The 18129-nt window shown below is 54.8% G+C and overlaps 8 protein-coding genes across 8 annotated transcripts; 3 read left to right on the top strand and 5 right to left on the bottom strand.

Moving 5' to 3' along the window:
* Positions 1-86: 86 nt before the first annotated feature.
* Malapachy_3304 (component of oligomeric golgi complex 7) lies at positions 87-2474 on the bottom strand (the record flags this gene model as incomplete). Its single annotated transcript, XM_018137777.1, has 1 exon — positions 87-2474. The coding sequence occupies one exon, from the start codon at positions 2472-2474 to the stop codon at positions 87-89; it is 2388 nt and encodes a 795-aa protein (XP_017993633.1).
* Positions 2475-2638: 164 nt separating this feature from the next.
* On the bottom strand, positions 2639-3631 carry Malapachy_3291 (nad-malate dehydrogenase; the record flags this gene model as incomplete). Its single annotated transcript, XM_018137765.1, has 1 exon — positions 2639-3631. The coding sequence occupies one exon, from the start codon at positions 3629-3631 to the stop codon at positions 2639-2641; it is 993 nt and encodes a 330-aa protein (XP_017994086.1).
* A 244-nt stretch (positions 3632-3875) lies between these two features.
* Positions 3876-7457, bottom strand: Malapachy_3285 (aaa-domain-containing protein; the record flags this gene model as incomplete). The annotated part of the gene is made up of 1 exon (XM_018137759.1): positions 3876-7457. One exon carries the CDS (start codon positions 7455-7457, stop codon positions 3876-3878), a length of 3582 nt encoding a protein of 1193 aa, XP_017994020.1.
* Positions 7458-7635: 178 nt separating this feature from the next.
* On the top strand, positions 7636-9804 carry Malapachy_3294 (glycosyltransferase family 66 protein; the record flags this gene model as incomplete). Its single annotated transcript, XM_018137767.1, has 1 exon — positions 7636-9804. The coding sequence occupies one exon, from the start codon at positions 7636-7638 to the stop codon at positions 9802-9804; it is 2169 nt and encodes a 722-aa protein (XP_017994090.1).
* Positions 9805-10048: 244 nt separating this feature from the next.
* Positions 10049-11443, bottom strand: Malapachy_3308 (hypothetical protein; the record flags this gene model as incomplete). The annotated part of the gene is made up of 1 exon (XM_018137781.1): positions 10049-11443. One exon carries the CDS (start codon positions 11441-11443, stop codon positions 10049-10051), a length of 1395 nt encoding a protein of 464 aa, XP_017993635.1.
* Positions 11444-12866: 1423 nt separating this feature from the next.
* On the top strand, positions 12867-13700 carry Malapachy_3325 (hypothetical protein; the record flags this gene model as incomplete). Its single annotated transcript, XM_018137798.1, has 1 exon — positions 12867-13700. The coding sequence occupies one exon, from the start codon at positions 12867-12869 to the stop codon at positions 13698-13700; it is 834 nt and encodes a 277-aa protein (XP_017993523.1).
* A 231-nt stretch (positions 13701-13931) lies between these two features.
* On the top strand, positions 13932-16058 carry Malapachy_3320 (hypothetical protein; the record flags this gene model as incomplete). The annotated part of the gene is made up of 1 exon (XM_018137793.1): positions 13932-16058. One exon carries the CDS (start codon positions 13932-13934, stop codon positions 16056-16058), a length of 2127 nt encoding a protein of 708 aa, XP_017993520.1.
* A 47-nt stretch (positions 16059-16105) lies between these two features.
* Positions 16106-17917, bottom strand: Malapachy_3306 (hypothetical protein; the record flags this gene model as incomplete). The annotated part of the gene is made up of 1 exon (XM_018137779.1): positions 16106-17917. The coding sequence occupies one exon, from the start codon at positions 17915-17917 to the stop codon at positions 16106-16108; it is 1812 nt and encodes a 603-aa protein (XP_017993631.1).
* Between the last annotated feature and the right edge of the window lie 212 nt (positions 17918-18129).

The following is an 18129-nucleotide window of genomic DNA, read 5'->3' as shown; positions in this document are numbered from 1 at the left end:
GCCATATCGTAGGCATTTCTTGTGTAGTAATGGAGGCAACGCACGCACGCTGGCAAACAGTACACGATGCCATGCATCTATCCATACTACATCGATGGCCATACGGCCTGAAACGCCGCAGAAGCGCGAAGCAAACTACCTGTCGGTAAGGCGGCAGCCTCATCCGCACTCATCTGTAACACCTCCGCCCATTCACGCAGTAGGGGCGACGACGCTGTAAGCGCTGAAGCCATTGTGCCCAAATACTCGACATCCGCGGCTAGCTGGGCACGATCATAGCCCGGCGTTCGTACAATCATAGGCAATGTATCTTGTTCGAACGATACCAGCAAGGTCCGTGTCAAAGACCGAAGCCAGAGCGATAGCACTTGGTCCAACGACGATGACAAAGTCGTGGAGGTCGTCGATTCGGCCGCCGCCGCTGGCGTCTGTGTCAGGTCGTGGAAGGAGAAAGAACGGGGTGTCGATTTGCGTGCGCTTCGCGTTGTCGCACCCTCATCGTCATGCGCATATGGCAACATGTCCACGTGGTAGGCAAAGTGGCTTAACTCATGCTCGATCAGGGCCTCCAAAAGGCGAGGCAGGTTGAGAAGAGCTTCGCCTAAATGTACCATACCTTCGGTAGGGCTGCGACTAAACGATGGGACACGGACACGCGTCTCTACAGCCGCTGGCGGGGCTGACCATGCTCCGTGGGACCCATACGCTTCCAAATGCTGCCGGAACGCAGTCAATATGAACTCAAGGAGGAGACGCTGTGCTGCTTGAAGGACCAAATCGTTATCCATATCGCATTCGAGCTGCGTGAGCAGAGCTGAGGGGCCTAGGAGTACATCATCTGCCCGCGTATGCGACGTGACGATACGCGCTGCTCCCAAAGGCACGGTTTCCACGGCTTTGGCCACACCTAGCAGGGGCGCAGCAGCACGGACCAGCTGCCAGTCATGCCGCTCTTCCATATCATCAGATGCCAGAATGTCGGCAGGCGGTGGCGCTGAGGTATGTGCATGCTGCCGGTAACGCGTACGTAGGGTATCAAGGATGGAAGCAAGGCGTCGGTTGAGCGCGGGGTACAAGGCCTCCGACAAGCCAGAAGCAACAGCGGGCAAACCGTCTCCATTTGTCAAGGCATACATCCGGTGCAGGGCATCAGCTTGAACGTGTTCCGCTAGCGCCACCTGGTCATGTAAGCACGTCAAGAGCTGTGTAGCACAGTTGGACCATGGCGCCTCATCTTTTGCCAATGTATCGACCCAAATCCGATCAACACGAGCGGCTAAGGCGGACTGTGTATCGGCCCACGCCCGTTGTAGGCAAGCATGCTCCAACGACCCATACTGAGTCTGGTAGGGCACAAAGGCCAATAAGATAGCATCTCGCCAGTCCCTCGATGCGTCCAAACGCAAGCGAGGCGTAGAGAGAGATCCTTTCAGCTGCGTGGTCCATGTGGTCGCAGCTGTGCGTATACGTTGCATGGCATTTACTACGTCAGGCAACGCCGTATCACGTTGCTGAAGGTAGGGCGGCCATGCCGGCTCGAGGTGGTGCCATATATAGGTAAGCAGTTCTGCGGCATAAGGTGCGCCACCAAGAAGAGCAGGTGCATATACACTCGTCTCCTCCGTGAGCAGCTCTGTGATGTGTGTGCACAAGTGCGAAATGGCTTCGAGTGTATCGAGCGAAGACAAGCGGTCATTCCATGCCGACAAGACAGAGGCAGCCCGCGTTTGGAAGTAGATCGTACGCACTCGCTCTTCTTCATGCACGAGATCACATACTTGTGCCATGGAGCAAATACGATCCATGTCGCGAGCCGTAATAGCATCGGCCAAGGCTGGTGAAGCTGCATCTACCAGCTGCTGGACAAGTTTGGCGATCAAACTCTGTTGTGTAGCCACATGTGGATCATTCGCATCAAAGTGGGATAGTGATTGAGTAGCATCCACTAAGCGCTGAGCAGCATGCTCATACTCGGCATCGCGCACATAGGACTGGATATCCGCTTCGAATAAAGGCCATGAATCGATCGCCTGCAGCATATCGCGAGTACGCTGCATACGTGCCTTAACTTGAGCTAGATCATAGACATGAGCTAGCGCTGTTGATACAGCTACCTTGTCCGGATTCGCAGGCACACAAAGCTCGTGGTAGGTGAGTTGCAAGGCATGCATTTCCGCCTGCAGAGACGTAACCTCTTCAGTAACACGTGCAGACTGCTGGGTCGCTTTGGGTACAGCGGCCGTCGCAGCTTGGATCAGAGAATTGATCTGTGTGGACACTTGCGTCGTGGCTGCGATGACATCCTCTTGCAGGGTCTGCAAATGCGCCAGAGCCAACGAAGGAGAGCTATCACCGGTCTCAGTGTGTGTCACCTGTGTGGCTAAAGCGTTATTAAGCCATGCGACACGGTCTATGGGCGCGGAGACCGATGGGAGGCTCTCCAACAGCGCTTTCACACGCTGTGCCTCAGTCATCGTCGCGCCGTTCACAAGAGGTGGAGGTGCACGACAAAGTATAGCGTCGCTTCTCCACTAGGTATATCCTAGGTATACCCGCCAGGCGTCTCCGACTTCCTACGGAGGGGATCAGAGTACGTTAAAACACATATATCAAGATACAGAGCTACATAGCCCCCTATTTAGAGCTTGGTAGGCTTGAACGAGATACCCTTGGTAATGTTACCCTCCAGAGCCTCGACACCCTTCTTGATCAGCTCGCTCTCGTAGTCCGAGAGCTTGCCAAGACCGTGGATCTTCTCCACACCGTTGGGGCCAAGAGTGATCGGGACGCTGAAGAACGGCGTCTTGTCACCAATCACGTCCTTGACCTCCTTGGCACCAGCCTCATCGGCGGTCAGGTCAATGTAGCTGTACTCCACGTCGATCTTCTTGCCCTGAGCGGCCGAAAGAATCGAGTCGGCGAAGCGAGCACCGGCGTAGGCCATCGAGAGAGTAGCGCTACCAGTGTTGTTCTTGGCCTTCACGACGTCGTCACCACCGAACTGAATGTGGTTGGTGACCTCCTCAATGGTCTTCTGGTCACCCTTGAACGGCGGCTGCGACTGCGAGAGCAGAGGCACAATCGTCACACCCGAGTGACCACCAACGACGGGCACCTTGTACTTCGGGGCAGCCGAAGGCTCACCGTTCGACTCCGACACAAACGTCGAAGCACGCACCAGGTCGAGCGAAGTCACACCGAACAGGCGCTTCGGGTCGTACACGTTGTGCTTCTTGAACACCTCCGAGAAGATGGGGACCATCGAGTTGACAGGGTTCGAAATGACCAGCACGAACGCCTTGGGGGCCGTCTTGGCCACAGCCTCGGCAATACCGTAGACAATACCGGCGTTGGTGTTGAACAGGTCATCACGAGTCATGCCCGGCTTACGCGGGATACCGGCCGGAATGATCACAAGGTTGGTGCCATCAAGAGCCTTGTTCAGACCATCGTTCTCCGGCAGGAAGCCCGAGCACGGAGCCTGCGAGTCGATGTGCGACAGGTCGGTAGCGACACCCACAGCGTTCACCACATCGTAGACCGAGAGCTCAGTCACGTTCGGCGACAGCTTCAACAAAAGCGAGAGAGGCTGGCCGATACCACCAGCAGCACCAATCACAGTAGCCTTCATATTTATAGAGAGTTGGTAAGGTAAAGAAGAACTGTATGAGGAACAATTGCGCTACCTATATACTCCATCCCCCTTAAACCGGGGCGGCGCTAAGGCGGCCCGGGCGACCCCGGGTCTACATCACGTGAGAGGTGCATGGGCCACGTATGGAATAACCGAGAAACGTCACTTATTCCTATCGGGGACGTAGGCTACGAAATGCACCACCGCTTGCCCTGCTCAGTGGAGGTTTCGAGAGGTACGGCTATTCCATGGCTTTGCCTTTGCCTTTGTCTTTGCCTTTGCCTTTGTTTTTGCCTTTGCCTTTCTTAGTAGAGCTCGAAGCGTTTGTGTCTGCCTGCTCAGATTCAGTCTGTGGCGCCTCTGAAGCATCAGTGTCAAGCGCCGATGCGGAGAGCGCTTCGTGCGACGCTGCCGTCGACATAGGCATATCAGTAGATAAACTAGAGCCCATCAAAGTCGCTGGCTGTTCCGATGCAGATGGTACCTCCTCCTTCTCAGGCTGCGAGAATTTTTGCTGCACTTGTCTGTAGTGCTCCATCTCTTGTGGGCTTACGGATGGTGTAAGTTCCGCTAGAGCTTGTTCAAAGTGCTGCCGTGCCACTTTGACTTGCACTTCGTCCGGCGTTGCAATTTCAGAAAGATAAAACTGCGGCGTGAGAGGCGTTGGCCAGTGCCGCTGCTCTTCTGTCCGGGACATCCTATTCAGCTGCTCCACTTTCTTGTCAATCTCAGAAGCCTTGTGTGTCATGGCTTTGAGCATGGCGTCAGAGCACAATGCATAAAAGTCGGCACCTGTCAGGTTGAAGGGGCATTGCTCTGCAATAACACGCAAATCGCCCACATCAGGATCCAGGGTGAATTTCCGTGTAAGCGCTTGTAGAATATTTAGCTGTGCGTCGTGCGTTTCTGCCACAGACAAGTAGAGAAGTCGATCAAAGCGACCAGGACGCAGCAGTGCAGGGTCGAGCAAGTCGGGTCGGTTCGTAGCACCAATCACAAATACGTCGCTAGCAGCAGAGCCTGACGCCATACCATCCAGTTCCGCCAGCAGTTGGCTGACAATACGATCCATCACGCCACCCGAGTCGCCTTGGTTGCCACGTTTCGGCGCGATAGAATCGAGCTCATCGAAGAAAATAACACAGGGCTTCGCATCACGGGCCTTTTGGAAAACGCGACGAACATTGGCCTCCGATTCACCAATGTACATGTTGAGCAGCTCAGGCCCTTTGACGGAGAAGAAGTTGAGAGCACATGTGGTAGCCACAGCCTTGGCCAGAAGCGTTTTGCCTGTACCAGGCGGGCCATAAAGCAGCACACCACTGCGTTTCTTCACGCCATCGCTAAAGAGCTCAGGATGCTCGAGAGGTAGTTGAACAGTATCCAGAATCTCGTGCTTCACGCTGGCCAGGCCACCCACGTCGTCCCACGTCACATTCGGGATCTTGGGCGCGCCGATACTTTCACTGTAGCTCGCACGAACATGCGTCAGTGCCTGGTCCAAGTCCGCCGCAACGATGATCGGCTTAGCAGCCACCACATCGCCCACAGAGAACGAGCCAGCACTAAGAACACGACGCACGCTTGCAAGCCGTGCATGTTCCAGTACATCCATCAAGTCGCTAGCCAACAAGGCGGCCGTCTGTACTGCCATGGCATGCAAATCCACATCTGCACCAAGCTCATACGGAGCCGCAGCAATCTGGAGCCATTGCGCACGTTCCGGCTCAATGGGTGGATCCAATTTGATGGTCTCGTTAAACAGCCCACGCAACGCAGCAGGGCATCGCTCGCCGTCTTCTGTGGTGGCAACAACAAGAAGCGGCATAGCTTCAGCCGTGTCAGAGGGCGGCGTAAGGCACCGCTGCAAAACTTTGATCATAGCGCCTTGGGCAGCCTCCCCAGCACTCTTGCGTATGAGCACATCAATGTCACGAAGTAACAAAATACAAGGCCCACAGGCCCGTGCTCGTTCACATCGCGCTTGGAAAGCACCATCGGTATGAGTATCGGTATCGCCGACGAGCATCGTGCACGAAAGCTCAAGAATATGAGTGCCTGTGCGCTGCGCGACCCAGCGTGTGAGAGCACGCTTTCCAATGCCCGCCGCACCTTCGAGTAGAACAAGTAAATGTACGTCAAGCTGCTGCGCAGCTGGTGAGAGCGCCGCATGAACAAGCGATGCGAGTCGAGCAAATGCGCTACCCGGCTGCGTCAGTGGGGTGCCATCCGGGGGACACACAGGGCTGTCCGATGTGAGGCCCAGCCATGCATGTACATCGGCTACACGCCGCTGCACTGTACCTTGCTGCACAATGCGCGTATGAGCCGCATCCACCCAGCAGCCAGCGCCAGCCATACTACCTGACGACGCCAGGGTCATATACCATTGTCGCAGGGCGGGTAGAGTAGACGGAATGAGCGATTGCAGTGTGTCAGGGTCCATCAATGAGGGCGTCAACTCTGCCACGTGGAAAAACACGGCATGACGATTGTAGGCAGGCGGCCAGCCTGGTAGCTGTGCATGAGCAGCCCAGTGTTGATGAGACTCGGACAGGTTCGAGCGCTCCACATCCACTTGCTGAAAGCGAGCCTGGCCACCCACCAACGCGACCGCAAAGAGATCGTTCGGCTGCCATATCCGCGGATGAGATGCCAAGAACGCTCGCAACGCGTCAGCGCACTGCTCTTCGTACGCCCGATCTGTGGTGAAAGGCGAAGCGACTTGGGCGAGCGTCACAGATTCAGCCCGTGGAATCAAAGGCGGCTGTGCTGCATCGCCACGTAGACGCTCATCGTCGACCGATAAGAGTTCATCCGTGACATGAGGCGGTAAGGGATCGAGGGTGAGCGCAACAGCACCCAAGGGATCGTACGCCGTTGTACGGAACAAGTTGGCGATCAGCATCGGCGGTGCATAGGCTTCGTCTGCTTTCAAGTTTTCATGCGACGTAACAAAAACACGCACTACACGCGGCCGGTTTTCGGTAAGCACACTGGCCACGGCCCACTCGCCATCAAAAAGGCCCAAATCGGCCAATGTGCGTTCTTGAACCAAAATAACACTCTCCTCATCCACGTACATGTCATTACCACGTCGCTTCCATGCTTCGATGCAAGCAGAGACCATACTTCGTGTAGGGACGTACCGTGCAGCCAACGTGGGCGGCGGCGTGTCACGCGCCAGAAATCGATGCATCGAGGGGACGTCAGGCAAGGGCATGGATGGCGCTGGAGGTTCCGTAGACGACGAAGTGATATTTACTGGGTATGATTCCTCGTCCTGCAAAAGAAAAATACGAGTGCGCGCCATGTCCACGACACCTTGTGCCACAGGCTCCGTCATCAGAACACGGCATGGAGTATCGCCATACATGCATGTGTTCTTGGTGTGTAGTATTCTACCATCAAGAGACGCTTGAAATGTAGCATCCTTCGTACACATCTCGTACTTGTTCGGTGGTACAGCAATGTACGCGGCGGTGAGTGGCACAGGCTGCACGACACGCATCGTGACACGCATAGCCCCCTCCTCGCTACGCGGCACAAAGACCGCAGGTGCTTGGTTTGGTACACCAGCTTCATCTTCCCATTCAGGGGGCGCGGGCTGTGTCCACAAGACGTGGCCTTGGGCACTAAGCGCTGTCGAGGCGGAAGACGAGCACGACGGCTCTAGCGCGACCAAGGAGACGGCGATAGGCGCCGCAGACGCTTGGTGGCCACGCAGTTCATCTTCCACAGTAGCATTGATATATACGACATCCCAGCTAGATGTCGGTGTGGCTATCGGGTACGATGCAGCCGTGACGTATTTCAACGCCATGATGCGGAGTCCCCCACAATCCGAGGATGCAAGAGACAACCTTGGCCTCTCGCTTGCAACGTCGCCGCCACGTGAGCCAGCCGCACGTCAGTCACGTGGAGGTGTGGACGTGGCCGTGCATTCTCGCGAGGCACACCCGGGGGCTCCTCTCACGTCACTCAGGACCGTGCAGCGAAGTATGACGCTCCTCTCGCTCCAAGCGAAGCGGGATGTTGCGTCTCTGATCCGTGTCGTATGTCTTTGTCTTATTGCAGGTGCGGCGGTATCGTCACGTCTATTTGCTGTGGTACGCTACGAGTCGATTATCCATGAGTTTGATCCGTGGTTCAATTTCCGGGCGACCAAGATTCTCACGAAGGATGGATACTACCGTTTCTGGAATTGGTTCGACCCTACAGCATGGTACCCACTTGGCCGTGCTGCGGGCGGTACCGTGTTCCCTGGCCTCATGGTCACGAGCGGTACCTTGTACAACATTTTGCATTTCTTCAACATACCTGTGAACATCCGTGACATCTGTGTGATGCTTGCACCCCTATTCAGTATATTTACCGTGATTGCGGCGTACCTATTCACATCGATCATGAAAGATGAGGCAGCGGGCTTGCTAGGCGCCATTTTTGTCGGTATTGCGCCTGGCTACATTTCGCGCTCCGTCGCTGGTTCGTACGACAACGAGTGCATTGCGATCTTTTTGCTGCTGTTCACGTTCTACCTTTGGGTGCGCGCTGTGCGTGACGGATCGATGCTATTCGGCATGCTCACTGCGCTGTTCTACTTTTACATGGTGGCTGCCTGGGGTGGCTACGTGTTCATTACGAATATGATCCCTTTGCATGCGTTTGTATTGGTTTTGGTGGGCCGCTTCAGCGAGCGCTTGTACGTGGCCTATTCGTCGTTTTACGCTATTGGCACGCTCGCGAGTATGCAGATCCCGTTCGTGGGATTCCAGCCTGTGCGAACATCCGAGCATATGGCTGCGCTGGGTGTCTTTGGCCTTCTGCAATTGATTGCGCTCACAGAACTCACCCGCAAATACGTTAGTTCAGCGCAGTTCAAGGTGCTTGTGCGCTCGTTTGTCGCGCTCGTGGCAGTGTTGGCCTTTGGCGCCTTGGTCCTTCTAACGTACGCCGGTTACATTGCGCCGTGGACAGGTCGTTTCTATTCGCTATGGGACACATCGTATGCGAAGAAGCATATCCCGATCATTGCCTCTGTCTCCGAGCACCAGCCGCCTGCATGGCCTGCGTATTTCATGGACTTGCACTGCCTACTCTTCTTGTTCCCTGCCGGTGTGTTCTTCCTATTCCGTGAGCTGCGTGATGAGCAGATTTTCGTGATTATTTATGCTGTCATGGCCTCGTACTTCTCGGGTGTCATGGTGCGTCTTATGCTGACACTTACGCCCTGCGTATGTGTATGTGCGGCAGTAGCGCTCTCTCACTGGATGGATGTGTATGCAGGCGCACCACTCGGTACGATGCCAAGCCTCGGCAAGAAGCGCCTTACTCGTACGATGCCATGGGACATGCGCTTCCTTGTGCTAGGCTCGCTGTTCATTATGCTGGAACTGTTTGTGTTCCACTGCACACACATCACCTCGTCAGCCTACTCGTCGCCATCGGTCGTGTTGGCATCGCAGACACCTACCGGCCAAGTGCAAATCATCGACGATTTCCGTGAGGCCTACTACTGGCTGCGTGAGAACACGCCCCAGGACGCCAAGGTCATGAGTTGGTGGGACTATGGCTACCAAATTGCCGGTTTTGCTGACCGTACGACTCTCGTCGATAATAACACGTGGAACAATACACATATCGCCACCGTTGGACGAGCCATGGCGTCCTCCGAAGAGAAAGCGTACCCGATCCTGCGCCAGCACGATGTTGACTACGTGCTTATCCTCTTTGGTGGCTTGATTGGGTACAGCGGAGACGATCTCAACAAGTTCTTGTGGATGATCCGTATTGCTCAAGGCTTGTGGCCTGAAGAGGTCAGCGAGGCCAAGTTCTTCACGTCACGAGGTGAATACCGTGTCGATGACCAGGCGACACCGACAATGCGTGAGAGCCTCATGTACAAGATGAGCTACTACCGCTTCAATGATCTACATGCCCATCAAGCTGGCATGGACCGCGTACGTGGCATGCTAGGCCCGTCACAATCACCACGCCTTGATACCCTCGAGGAAGTGTTCACTAGTGAAAACTGGCTTGTGCGTATATACCAAGTGAAGAAAGAAGATGCGCTTGGCCGGCCATTGCCGCAGGCGCATGCCTTTGAGGAAGGCAAGCGCCTGAAGAATGCGCCTTTCGCGAAGAACCATGGCGCAGTTGTTCATTCGTAGTGTACTAGCGATAACGATGTCTCCCTGTCTCGACCCGCTTCTGGTACCGCTGCGATGTAGACAGACACTGACTGCATCAGCCAACAGAGCGTGGACATATCAAGAAGTGTGTATGGGATCGTCTGATCGCCATACATAGTTCGCCCTGCCATTTTGAGCTGCGCGACAGGCTGAAGAGCCAGTCCCCAGGTACGGAGCCTCGTTCGGCGGGGTACATACTACAAACTATAGATGACGTATTACATTACACAGACAGCACATGCGTCGCACCCATCGCTACTGTTCGTAGAAATTTGGACGACTTGCCTTCGGCTTGCAATGCCGTGGCCAGGTCATGTAGAGGCGCATCCCATCGCTCATCACTCATACACCATGTGCCCCAATGCATCCCAAAACTGGATCGCGCGCCAATGTCCTTCGCGACACACACAGCGCCATGCGGATCCATGTGTTGCAAGCTCAGGTGCCATCGTGGTTCATACGAGCCAATGGGGATAGCCGCTACATCAAACGGACCATACATGCGTCCAATCGCGGAAAAGAGAGAAGGACTGTACCCAGAATCGCCACAAAAGAACAAAGAGATCGTACGACGTCCACGTGCACCACAACGAACGACGTACGAATTCCATAGGCTCCGATTTACGTCCCAAAGTGATCGTGCACTCCAGTGACTGGCAGGCACAGCAGCCACATCCAGCCGTCGCTTGGCTTCACGTGTGGTCGACGTAGCCGTGCGTACATGCACAGTATGTTGCCATACAGTCTCATCCCACCAGCCCAGTTCACTAATGTGCGTCGGAGCGACACCACGTTGCTCAAGCAAGTAGCCTACCCCGGTAGGCACAATCCACTGAACATGTTCAGAGAGCTTAGGCACAATGGATAGATCCAGATGATCAAAGTGGTTGTGTGATACCAGCACGATATCGATCGTCCCCAAGTCAACAAGGTCATGGATCGTACAAGGCATAGGTCGCATACGATTCGGACTGAAAATACTGGGAATCGGTTGGTCGCCAAACACAGGGTCCGTCAAGATCGTCACACCATGCATCTGTACAAGGCATGTGCTTTGACCTAGCCATGTATACGATGCACCCGATTCAAACGCAGCAGGCTTGTCCAGATTTGATGGAGTAGATGTATCACGACTTGTACCCCACAACTGCTTCGTATCTAAGGGGTGCACTGGCAACACAGCTTCCAAATGAGCACGCCCTTTCGGGTCCTTCAAATCGTGTGACAAACCACCATCGAACCCAAAAACCTTGTTCCAAAGGACCGAATCAACCAACTTCCACCACATCCATTCCCAGATGCCTTGTTCACGCCACTCAGGTGTGACATTTAGGTAGCGACCGCAAAACTTCATCGAGCTAAAATGCGATACGATGTTCTTCCGCTCTTCAGAGGTAACATGCCCAAACCACTGCGATTCATCGCCATGGCGTTTAGGAAGCGGATACTTTCGTCGACGTTTTGCCAGCGTCGTACACCGTTTCAGTTCCCGTAGTAGATAGTACGTGCCCCAGGCACCAGCCCATACGCCAGCCACTACCGATATTATCCGAGCTGGACGTGTAAACAGCGGAGAAATCACCTTCCCAGGATCGATAGAGAGGCCAAGAGACGCCATATCGGCCAAGGAGAAAATAAATGCGTGATATCGTATGAAAGTGACGGCTGCGTGCACGCGCACTATGTCTCGTGTGCCCGTAATTAAACAAAATAATAAAACCCACGAGAATCGATTTAAAAAAATTCTCCCGCGGGGACTCGAACCCCGGACAACGGCGTTTCTCTCCGCAGTTAAGCGGGCCGTTCACAGGGGCAATCGCAAATTCGACCTCTATAAGCACCGTGTCATAAACCAACTAGACGACGGGAGAAGAAAATTACTTATGATTTCGTAAATGACTTTATAAGTAGGTGGCATATTACGTGGGTACTCGGGACGCCTGTATGGTATCTAGACCATTTTCATGGCATTATCGCGAGCATGCTCAGCCGAGCGCCTACGATAATGATATTCTCTTTACATAGCCGCAGAAACTAGCGAAGTAGTCTCGCACCCTTACAGCCCATGGCTGTGGGGACTCCTCTTGCCGTATGCGATCAAGTGGCTGTCAGTCAGCATGACCAAAGAATTAGGATGCACACCCCTTACGTCCTCCACCCATTATCGGAAAAAAACTCAGCCAACCCTAGAAAGCAAAACCCACGCCCATATGAAAAAGCGGCCCTGGAAATTATCTAAGCCAATGCAACGTCGCCCTCCATGCAGAAAAGTGCAGGACAGTATGCAAAGCCCTGGCCCCTGAAGTCAGTGAGGCCCCCGATTATAGTACGATATATGGACAGATAGGTAAGGCACACACTTCGCCATTGCTACGATCACTGTCAATACGTTGATCAGAATGACAAATCCACATCAGCGTATGCTTCGACATCGTCGCGATCAGGGCTCAAACAAGGCCTCTTGGCACGCATCGTCCCCACAAAATGCTTCGCCTGCATTCCAGATCAAGCAAGGGGAGCCAAAAGATGCCAACAATGCGCAAAATGCAGCATCTTCTGCCAAAGGCCAGAAGAACGAAAATGCAAATGAAAACAAAAGCAAACAGACTCAACCCTCATCCAAGGCGAATGGAAACAAGGGTACCAACGGCAATAATAATAATAATCAAAGTAAGTATAACAATAACAACAACAATGCGAAAAGCAAGGCCAAGGGTGCGCCATCATCAACAAAGGCCCAAAGTCAAAACAAGGGCAAACCAACTTCGTCTTCTGACAAGTTTTCTTATTCACAGTCGGTGATCAGCAGCCTGGGCCCTACCTCCAGCGCAGCAGCGAACGCCCCTACAGCGAATTTGCATGGAGGCTCGGCGTCGAATAGTAATAGCCTAAGTGGTGGTGCTATTGCTGGTATTGTGGTGGGATGTGTTGTGGCTCTAGCTTTAGTAGCTGCTGTGGCATGGCTCCTTTCACGCTGGCGTACAAAGAGTCAAAAGAAGGCAGTGGCAGCCGCCGCGGCCGTGCCTCCTCCCCCTCCTCCGATGCAGCAAATGGAATACGATCCATCGCAGCAATATGCCACATTCCCTTCGCAGCCATCGTTTGGCTCGACATACCAGTACGATGCGTATCAGCAGCCGATGCCAATGCAAGCAGGCACAACTTATATGGGCCACCAAATGATGCCTATCAGTGTCTCTGGTGTAAGCTCAGGTATGCCAGCTGTGCCCGTCGTGGCTAATTCATCCATGACAGCGGCAACGCCAGCCGAAGCAGCGCCAGGCAATATGGCTCAGCAACAGCAGCCATCAGCGATGACGCACACCAACATTACAGCGCTGGGCCCCATTACACCAGGCGACACGATCACCTCAAAAGGTGTGACAAAAAAGAAGACGCGCTCGAAGAGCTCATCACGTCGTCAGCCTGCACCGGCAGAGGACCCAAGAGCAACAGAAGGTACGCTGGAACCTGACACGAGCTTTTACAGCTCTGTGGATGGCAGTGACAAGGCGAGTGAGATTTATGAGGCTTATGCGCCCTATGAAGACAACTGGCTCGAAGTGCCGCCTGTACGCCGTGAGCGCCGCCGTCACCGCCGTCGCCATCACCAACGTGCTGAACAGCAGGGCACCGTTGCGTCGATGACAGGTGATACGTCCTACTCGAACGGTGACGAGGACCTCTCTCACTCGGATGGCGTGAGCTATCTGGACCAAAAGAGTGATTTGCAGGAGAGCTTTTTGCCTTATACACGAGCTACTGAACCGACGCAGCCTACCTATGTGTATGACCCTAGTAATATTGATGAAGACGCCGCGCTGGCCGCGGAGCGATTGCGCAACAACGCGCGATATGCAGCGCAACAAAGGTAGTGAGGAGGATGTGATATAGGATGTACTACTATGGAGCTTATCATACTGGGGTAGCAGGGGCTGACACGTAAATGAAGGCCCATCTGGAAATAACAACGGCGGCTTTTTTGCCCGCACGCGGACGCGCACGCGGTGGACAGAACGAGCGTGCCTACACGAGAGGCTTCGGCCGAGACGCCTGGGACGGCGACGTCGCTTTGCAAGATCGTCACGAGTTGAGCTTCTGCCTAAATGACACGCAGCGGCGCGTCGCCAATGCAAAGCAATGGCTACGATACGCCTGTGTCGGTCGTTGACCCTGAAGAATCAGACACTCTGGGTCCGTCGCTAGTTTCGCAACGTTTTCAATTCCGTCCTTACGAAGCAAATACACTGGCTGCAGGCTCAGATGAAGAGATACCGAGCCCGGTTTCACAGCCATTCCTATCTTCGTCGTCCTCGTCGCGCTCTCGTGCAGGTCGTTCGTACGATCGCATTGAATGGGCTGGTATGATTCCTTTCGCCCTTTTGTATGTATTTCACTGGATCATGCTGCGTTGGAAGACAATGGTGGCTGTCACTACATTCGGTACAATCTGTGGTCTAATGCTCTTCAACATGGACCGCCCAGAATGGTACGAGATTGCGTACTACCGTATCGACCCAAATGCACGTGTTCCTCTGGATGCGACGGGCCAACCGATCTCGGTACGCCCCTCGCATGCCATCATCCCGCCCAACCTGCAGCAGTGCCCTGGTCCGCATGGTAAAGTGATCCCTGTGGCACCTCTGAATGCGCACCCGACACCTCCCTCCCATCCTAAACCGATTGTAGGTGACTACAAGTTGGTGGGTCTGGATGGCAGCCAGTGCATTACGTACCGGGAACGGTACAGCATGTACACGGACGAAGCGCTTAACATTACGTATCGCCTACCGGAGGAACTGCTGAATCGGACACAGACCATTTACGACGATGATCCAGATAATCCGAAGCCATTGGGTGAGCTGTCCGACGATAGCAACGAGGATGCACGTGTGCAGCTGCAGTACGATCCTTTGATGGGTCTGCCCAAGCCCAAAGGCATGGGTCGCGACGAGTACGAAGATTTGCTGCGCCAGCGCCTCATGCAGCAAAACACGCGTGACAAGAAAGAAGTGTTTGTGCCTGATTGGCGTGCATTGATGGACGCATGCTACCAGCAGCACGTTGCAAGTCAGGATCGCAATGCGAGCGACTACGATGGCCAGCGGTACATGCTGGATCCTACAATCAAGCGCACAGCTCTGGTTATGCGCTCGTACCAAGGCTACCCATGGCGTGAGGATGATATCTTGAACCTTCGTGCGCTGATTAGTGAACTGTCGTTGAACAACCCCAACACGCCCTACGATATTCGTATCCTAGTGGAGGTGAAGGATCCGAATCTTAGCGTCTTTACCTCGGAATGGGATCGATACAAGGTGCTGGTGTCGAGTGTCCCTCGTGAATTTTGGGGTCTCGTGGAGTTTTGGTCGGAGAAGCAGCTAGAAGTGCTTTATGCAGGGTTGCCCGGCAAGTTTATCAACAATATGATTGCGCAGACTTCGTACCGTGCCTGCCTTATGGCGGTCCAAAAGTTCTGGCTCGACCACCAGGAGTACGATTACGTGTACAACTGGGAGATGGATGTGCGGTATATCGGCAACTACTTGGACTTTTTCGAGGGTGTGGAAGAATATGCACGTCGAGAGCCTCTGCTGGCTGGTATGGACAAGTACGAAACGTGGTTCATGCCAGGCGTCAAATCCTCGGAGGAGATTTGGCTAAGTGAGACTCGTGAAACGAGCAAGATTGGCGAGGAGGCCGATTTGATTACGCTCGGCCCGATTTTCGATCCACGTGGCAGCGGATGGTACTGGACGCACGATGTGCAAAACTATCCCAAGGGCTGGGACACGGACCGACGTGCTTCGATCGGTACCAATATGCGTATGAGCCGTGGCTTGCTGGAAGCGATGAACGTCGTGAATGCCGAGGCAAAAAAGTCTTTGCACTGCGAAGCTTGGCCTACTACCCTCGTCCTTCACTCGCAAATGGAGCCCAGCGATGATCACTCGTTCTACAAGCAGGCTGGGTTTACGTACACACTCCCGATTCCCTTCAAGGGTGTGTTTGCACCTCACCCGATCTACTTCCGTCATGAATGGGACCTGGAGGAGCTCAACCGCTTGCTTAACCGCCAGGACTTTTATGAAAAGAAGAATGAAAACTTGCACAAAGACTCGTCGTTCTACTACCATTCCCAGCATGCCAAGGAGCTGTACATGGGCTGGAAGAAGAATCCAGACGTGTGCCGTGCTCCATCCATGTTACACCCTATCAAGCGCGTCGATTAAAGATGCATTCATCATGAATACCTATCTACCCCTTTGTAGTATGTACCCTATTCGTTTGGCCGATCTGTCGTGTCCTCATCACGCTGCTGCATCTTACAAATCACGCGGTGCTGGCGCCGTGTGCGCGCCGTAGGCCGCCGCCGCTGCAGCACATGCAACAGACCTGTGTAGGTCCCTCGCGTAGCACGTGGCCACGTCGCGGGGGAACTGGGCGTCGCGCTGGGAGTGGGCACTGTACTCGTCATATGGCGCAAGAGGCGAAGGGCCATACGCCAATGGGCGCGCGTGGGATCACGAAGCAGCGCTTGCAAGAACAACGTCCAGGTCGTAGCACGGGGGATCGTCCCCATCGCGCGCATATCGGCCAGCATCGACCACATCGTCGGCAGCTGCGAAGTATGCTGCCGCTGTGCGTTCTGACTAAGAAATCGCTTGGCGTCCACACGACTGGCCATCGCAATGAACGCCTCAAAGCAAGCAGCCGTCGCAGTAGGGCCACCAGGCACCATGGCTTTAAGTATATCCGAATACAGTGCACCGAGAGCTTTGCCCTGCGGACCATACCCACGCACCATAGCACGCAGGGCTGTCGCACAGGCATACGGCGTAGGTACGATGCGGGGACGTACATCACGCTGCATCGTCGGTCGTCGCGCGCTATTCCGCGCAACAGCGGCTCCATAGGAAGACGTAGGAGCGTACGTGTGCGGCACAGAAAGAAGCTCCTCCATGCTGGATTCTCGGATACCAGGGAGTGGCTCAAAGCGGAGCTGCCATAATCGCAACGCTGCTTGCCAATCGCCGGATTTCTCCAGCGCACGTAACGTGGCTGTTTCCCATAAGCCATGGCATGGCTGCAGACGGCGTCGGAGTGGCCGTAGAAAAGCCCCAGTCGATACACGATACGCAGGCTGTGCATCGCTGGCTGGCATGAGGATGTGCGTATGCGACAGTGTAGCACAGAGCAATGTCGCTACAAGCTCCACAGGCGGCAAGGTGTTTCGCCGCAGCGCACCGAGCAACACACTGCGCATACGCACCGTATCCTTGGCGCGCTCATAGTAATGAAATCGCATCTGATCATGCTTGGTCATTTTCTGTCGTCTGGTCACAGCCTCGCCACGCGCCAATGCCGACGTCGTAGCATCCCATGGGAAAAACGCATGAGGATGACGTGACGTGGAAGGCATGCCTTCGTGCATAGGCGGATACCGCGCGCGAATCTGTGCTTGGACAACACGTTGAAAGAGGTGCGATAACGTTACAGTGTCGATCCCCGCGCGCTGCAGAGCCGCGGCGATGACGCACCAGTACGGCGCGGCCTCTGTCGTGCCGCCAAATGCGCCTTGGTACAGTGCGAGCAACGCACTTGGTATCGAATGAATGTACTCGCGCTCCGCTGCTAAGAGGATCGCTCGCTGCATGGTAGGGATATCGCCCGATCGTACGAGCCATGCCAAGGTTTGTGTCACGTCGTGATGTGTCCGTCGAGGCGCTTCCGACGCCAGGGGCGTTCGTGCCAGAAAAGTAAGCGCTTCTTTCACAGCACCTGAGGCTACGCACCAACGCGCCATGGAGGCATACTCAGCCAGGGGGGTATCTAGATGTGTTTCCAGCTCCTGTAACTGTCCAAAGAGTTTAAGCGCAGCAGCGTAGTCACCACGATGTATCGCTCGCTGCATGGACGCGACAGGCGCTGGCAGGGACGATACAGTCGCTGCGACCAAGTCTTTCTGTTGCGCATACTCGTCTGACTGCGATTCAAACAAGCTGTAGTCGACGCCTCGGGGATCTGGATCAAGATTGGCACCACGCAACGCTTGGGCACGCAAGAACTCGGCGGCCGTCACTGACGACATGCGCCGTACGCCTTTCGTATGCCATGGCGTGCGGGTTGCCCATGCAGCAGCGGTCCGCGTACGTAGCATGTCCCCACGTACGTACGTACGCTGCCACGACCACACAAGCCCACAACGCTGTGCTGTCCACGCACAAGGTCGTGCTCTCTGCCTAGAAGAAGATCGGCACGTGATCAACGCGACGACGGCGTGGCGCCTCCGCGCGGAGCCAG

Source organism: Malassezia pachydermatis (genome assembly GCF_001278385.1).
Source record: "Malassezia pachydermatis strain CBS 1879 chromosome Unknown scaffold1, whole genome shotgun sequence".
Taxonomy (NCBI): Eukaryota; Fungi; Basidiomycota; class Malasseziomycetes; order Malasseziales; family Malasseziaceae; genus Malassezia; species Malassezia pachydermatis.
This window is presented reverse-complemented; position numbering and strand designations above follow the sequence as displayed.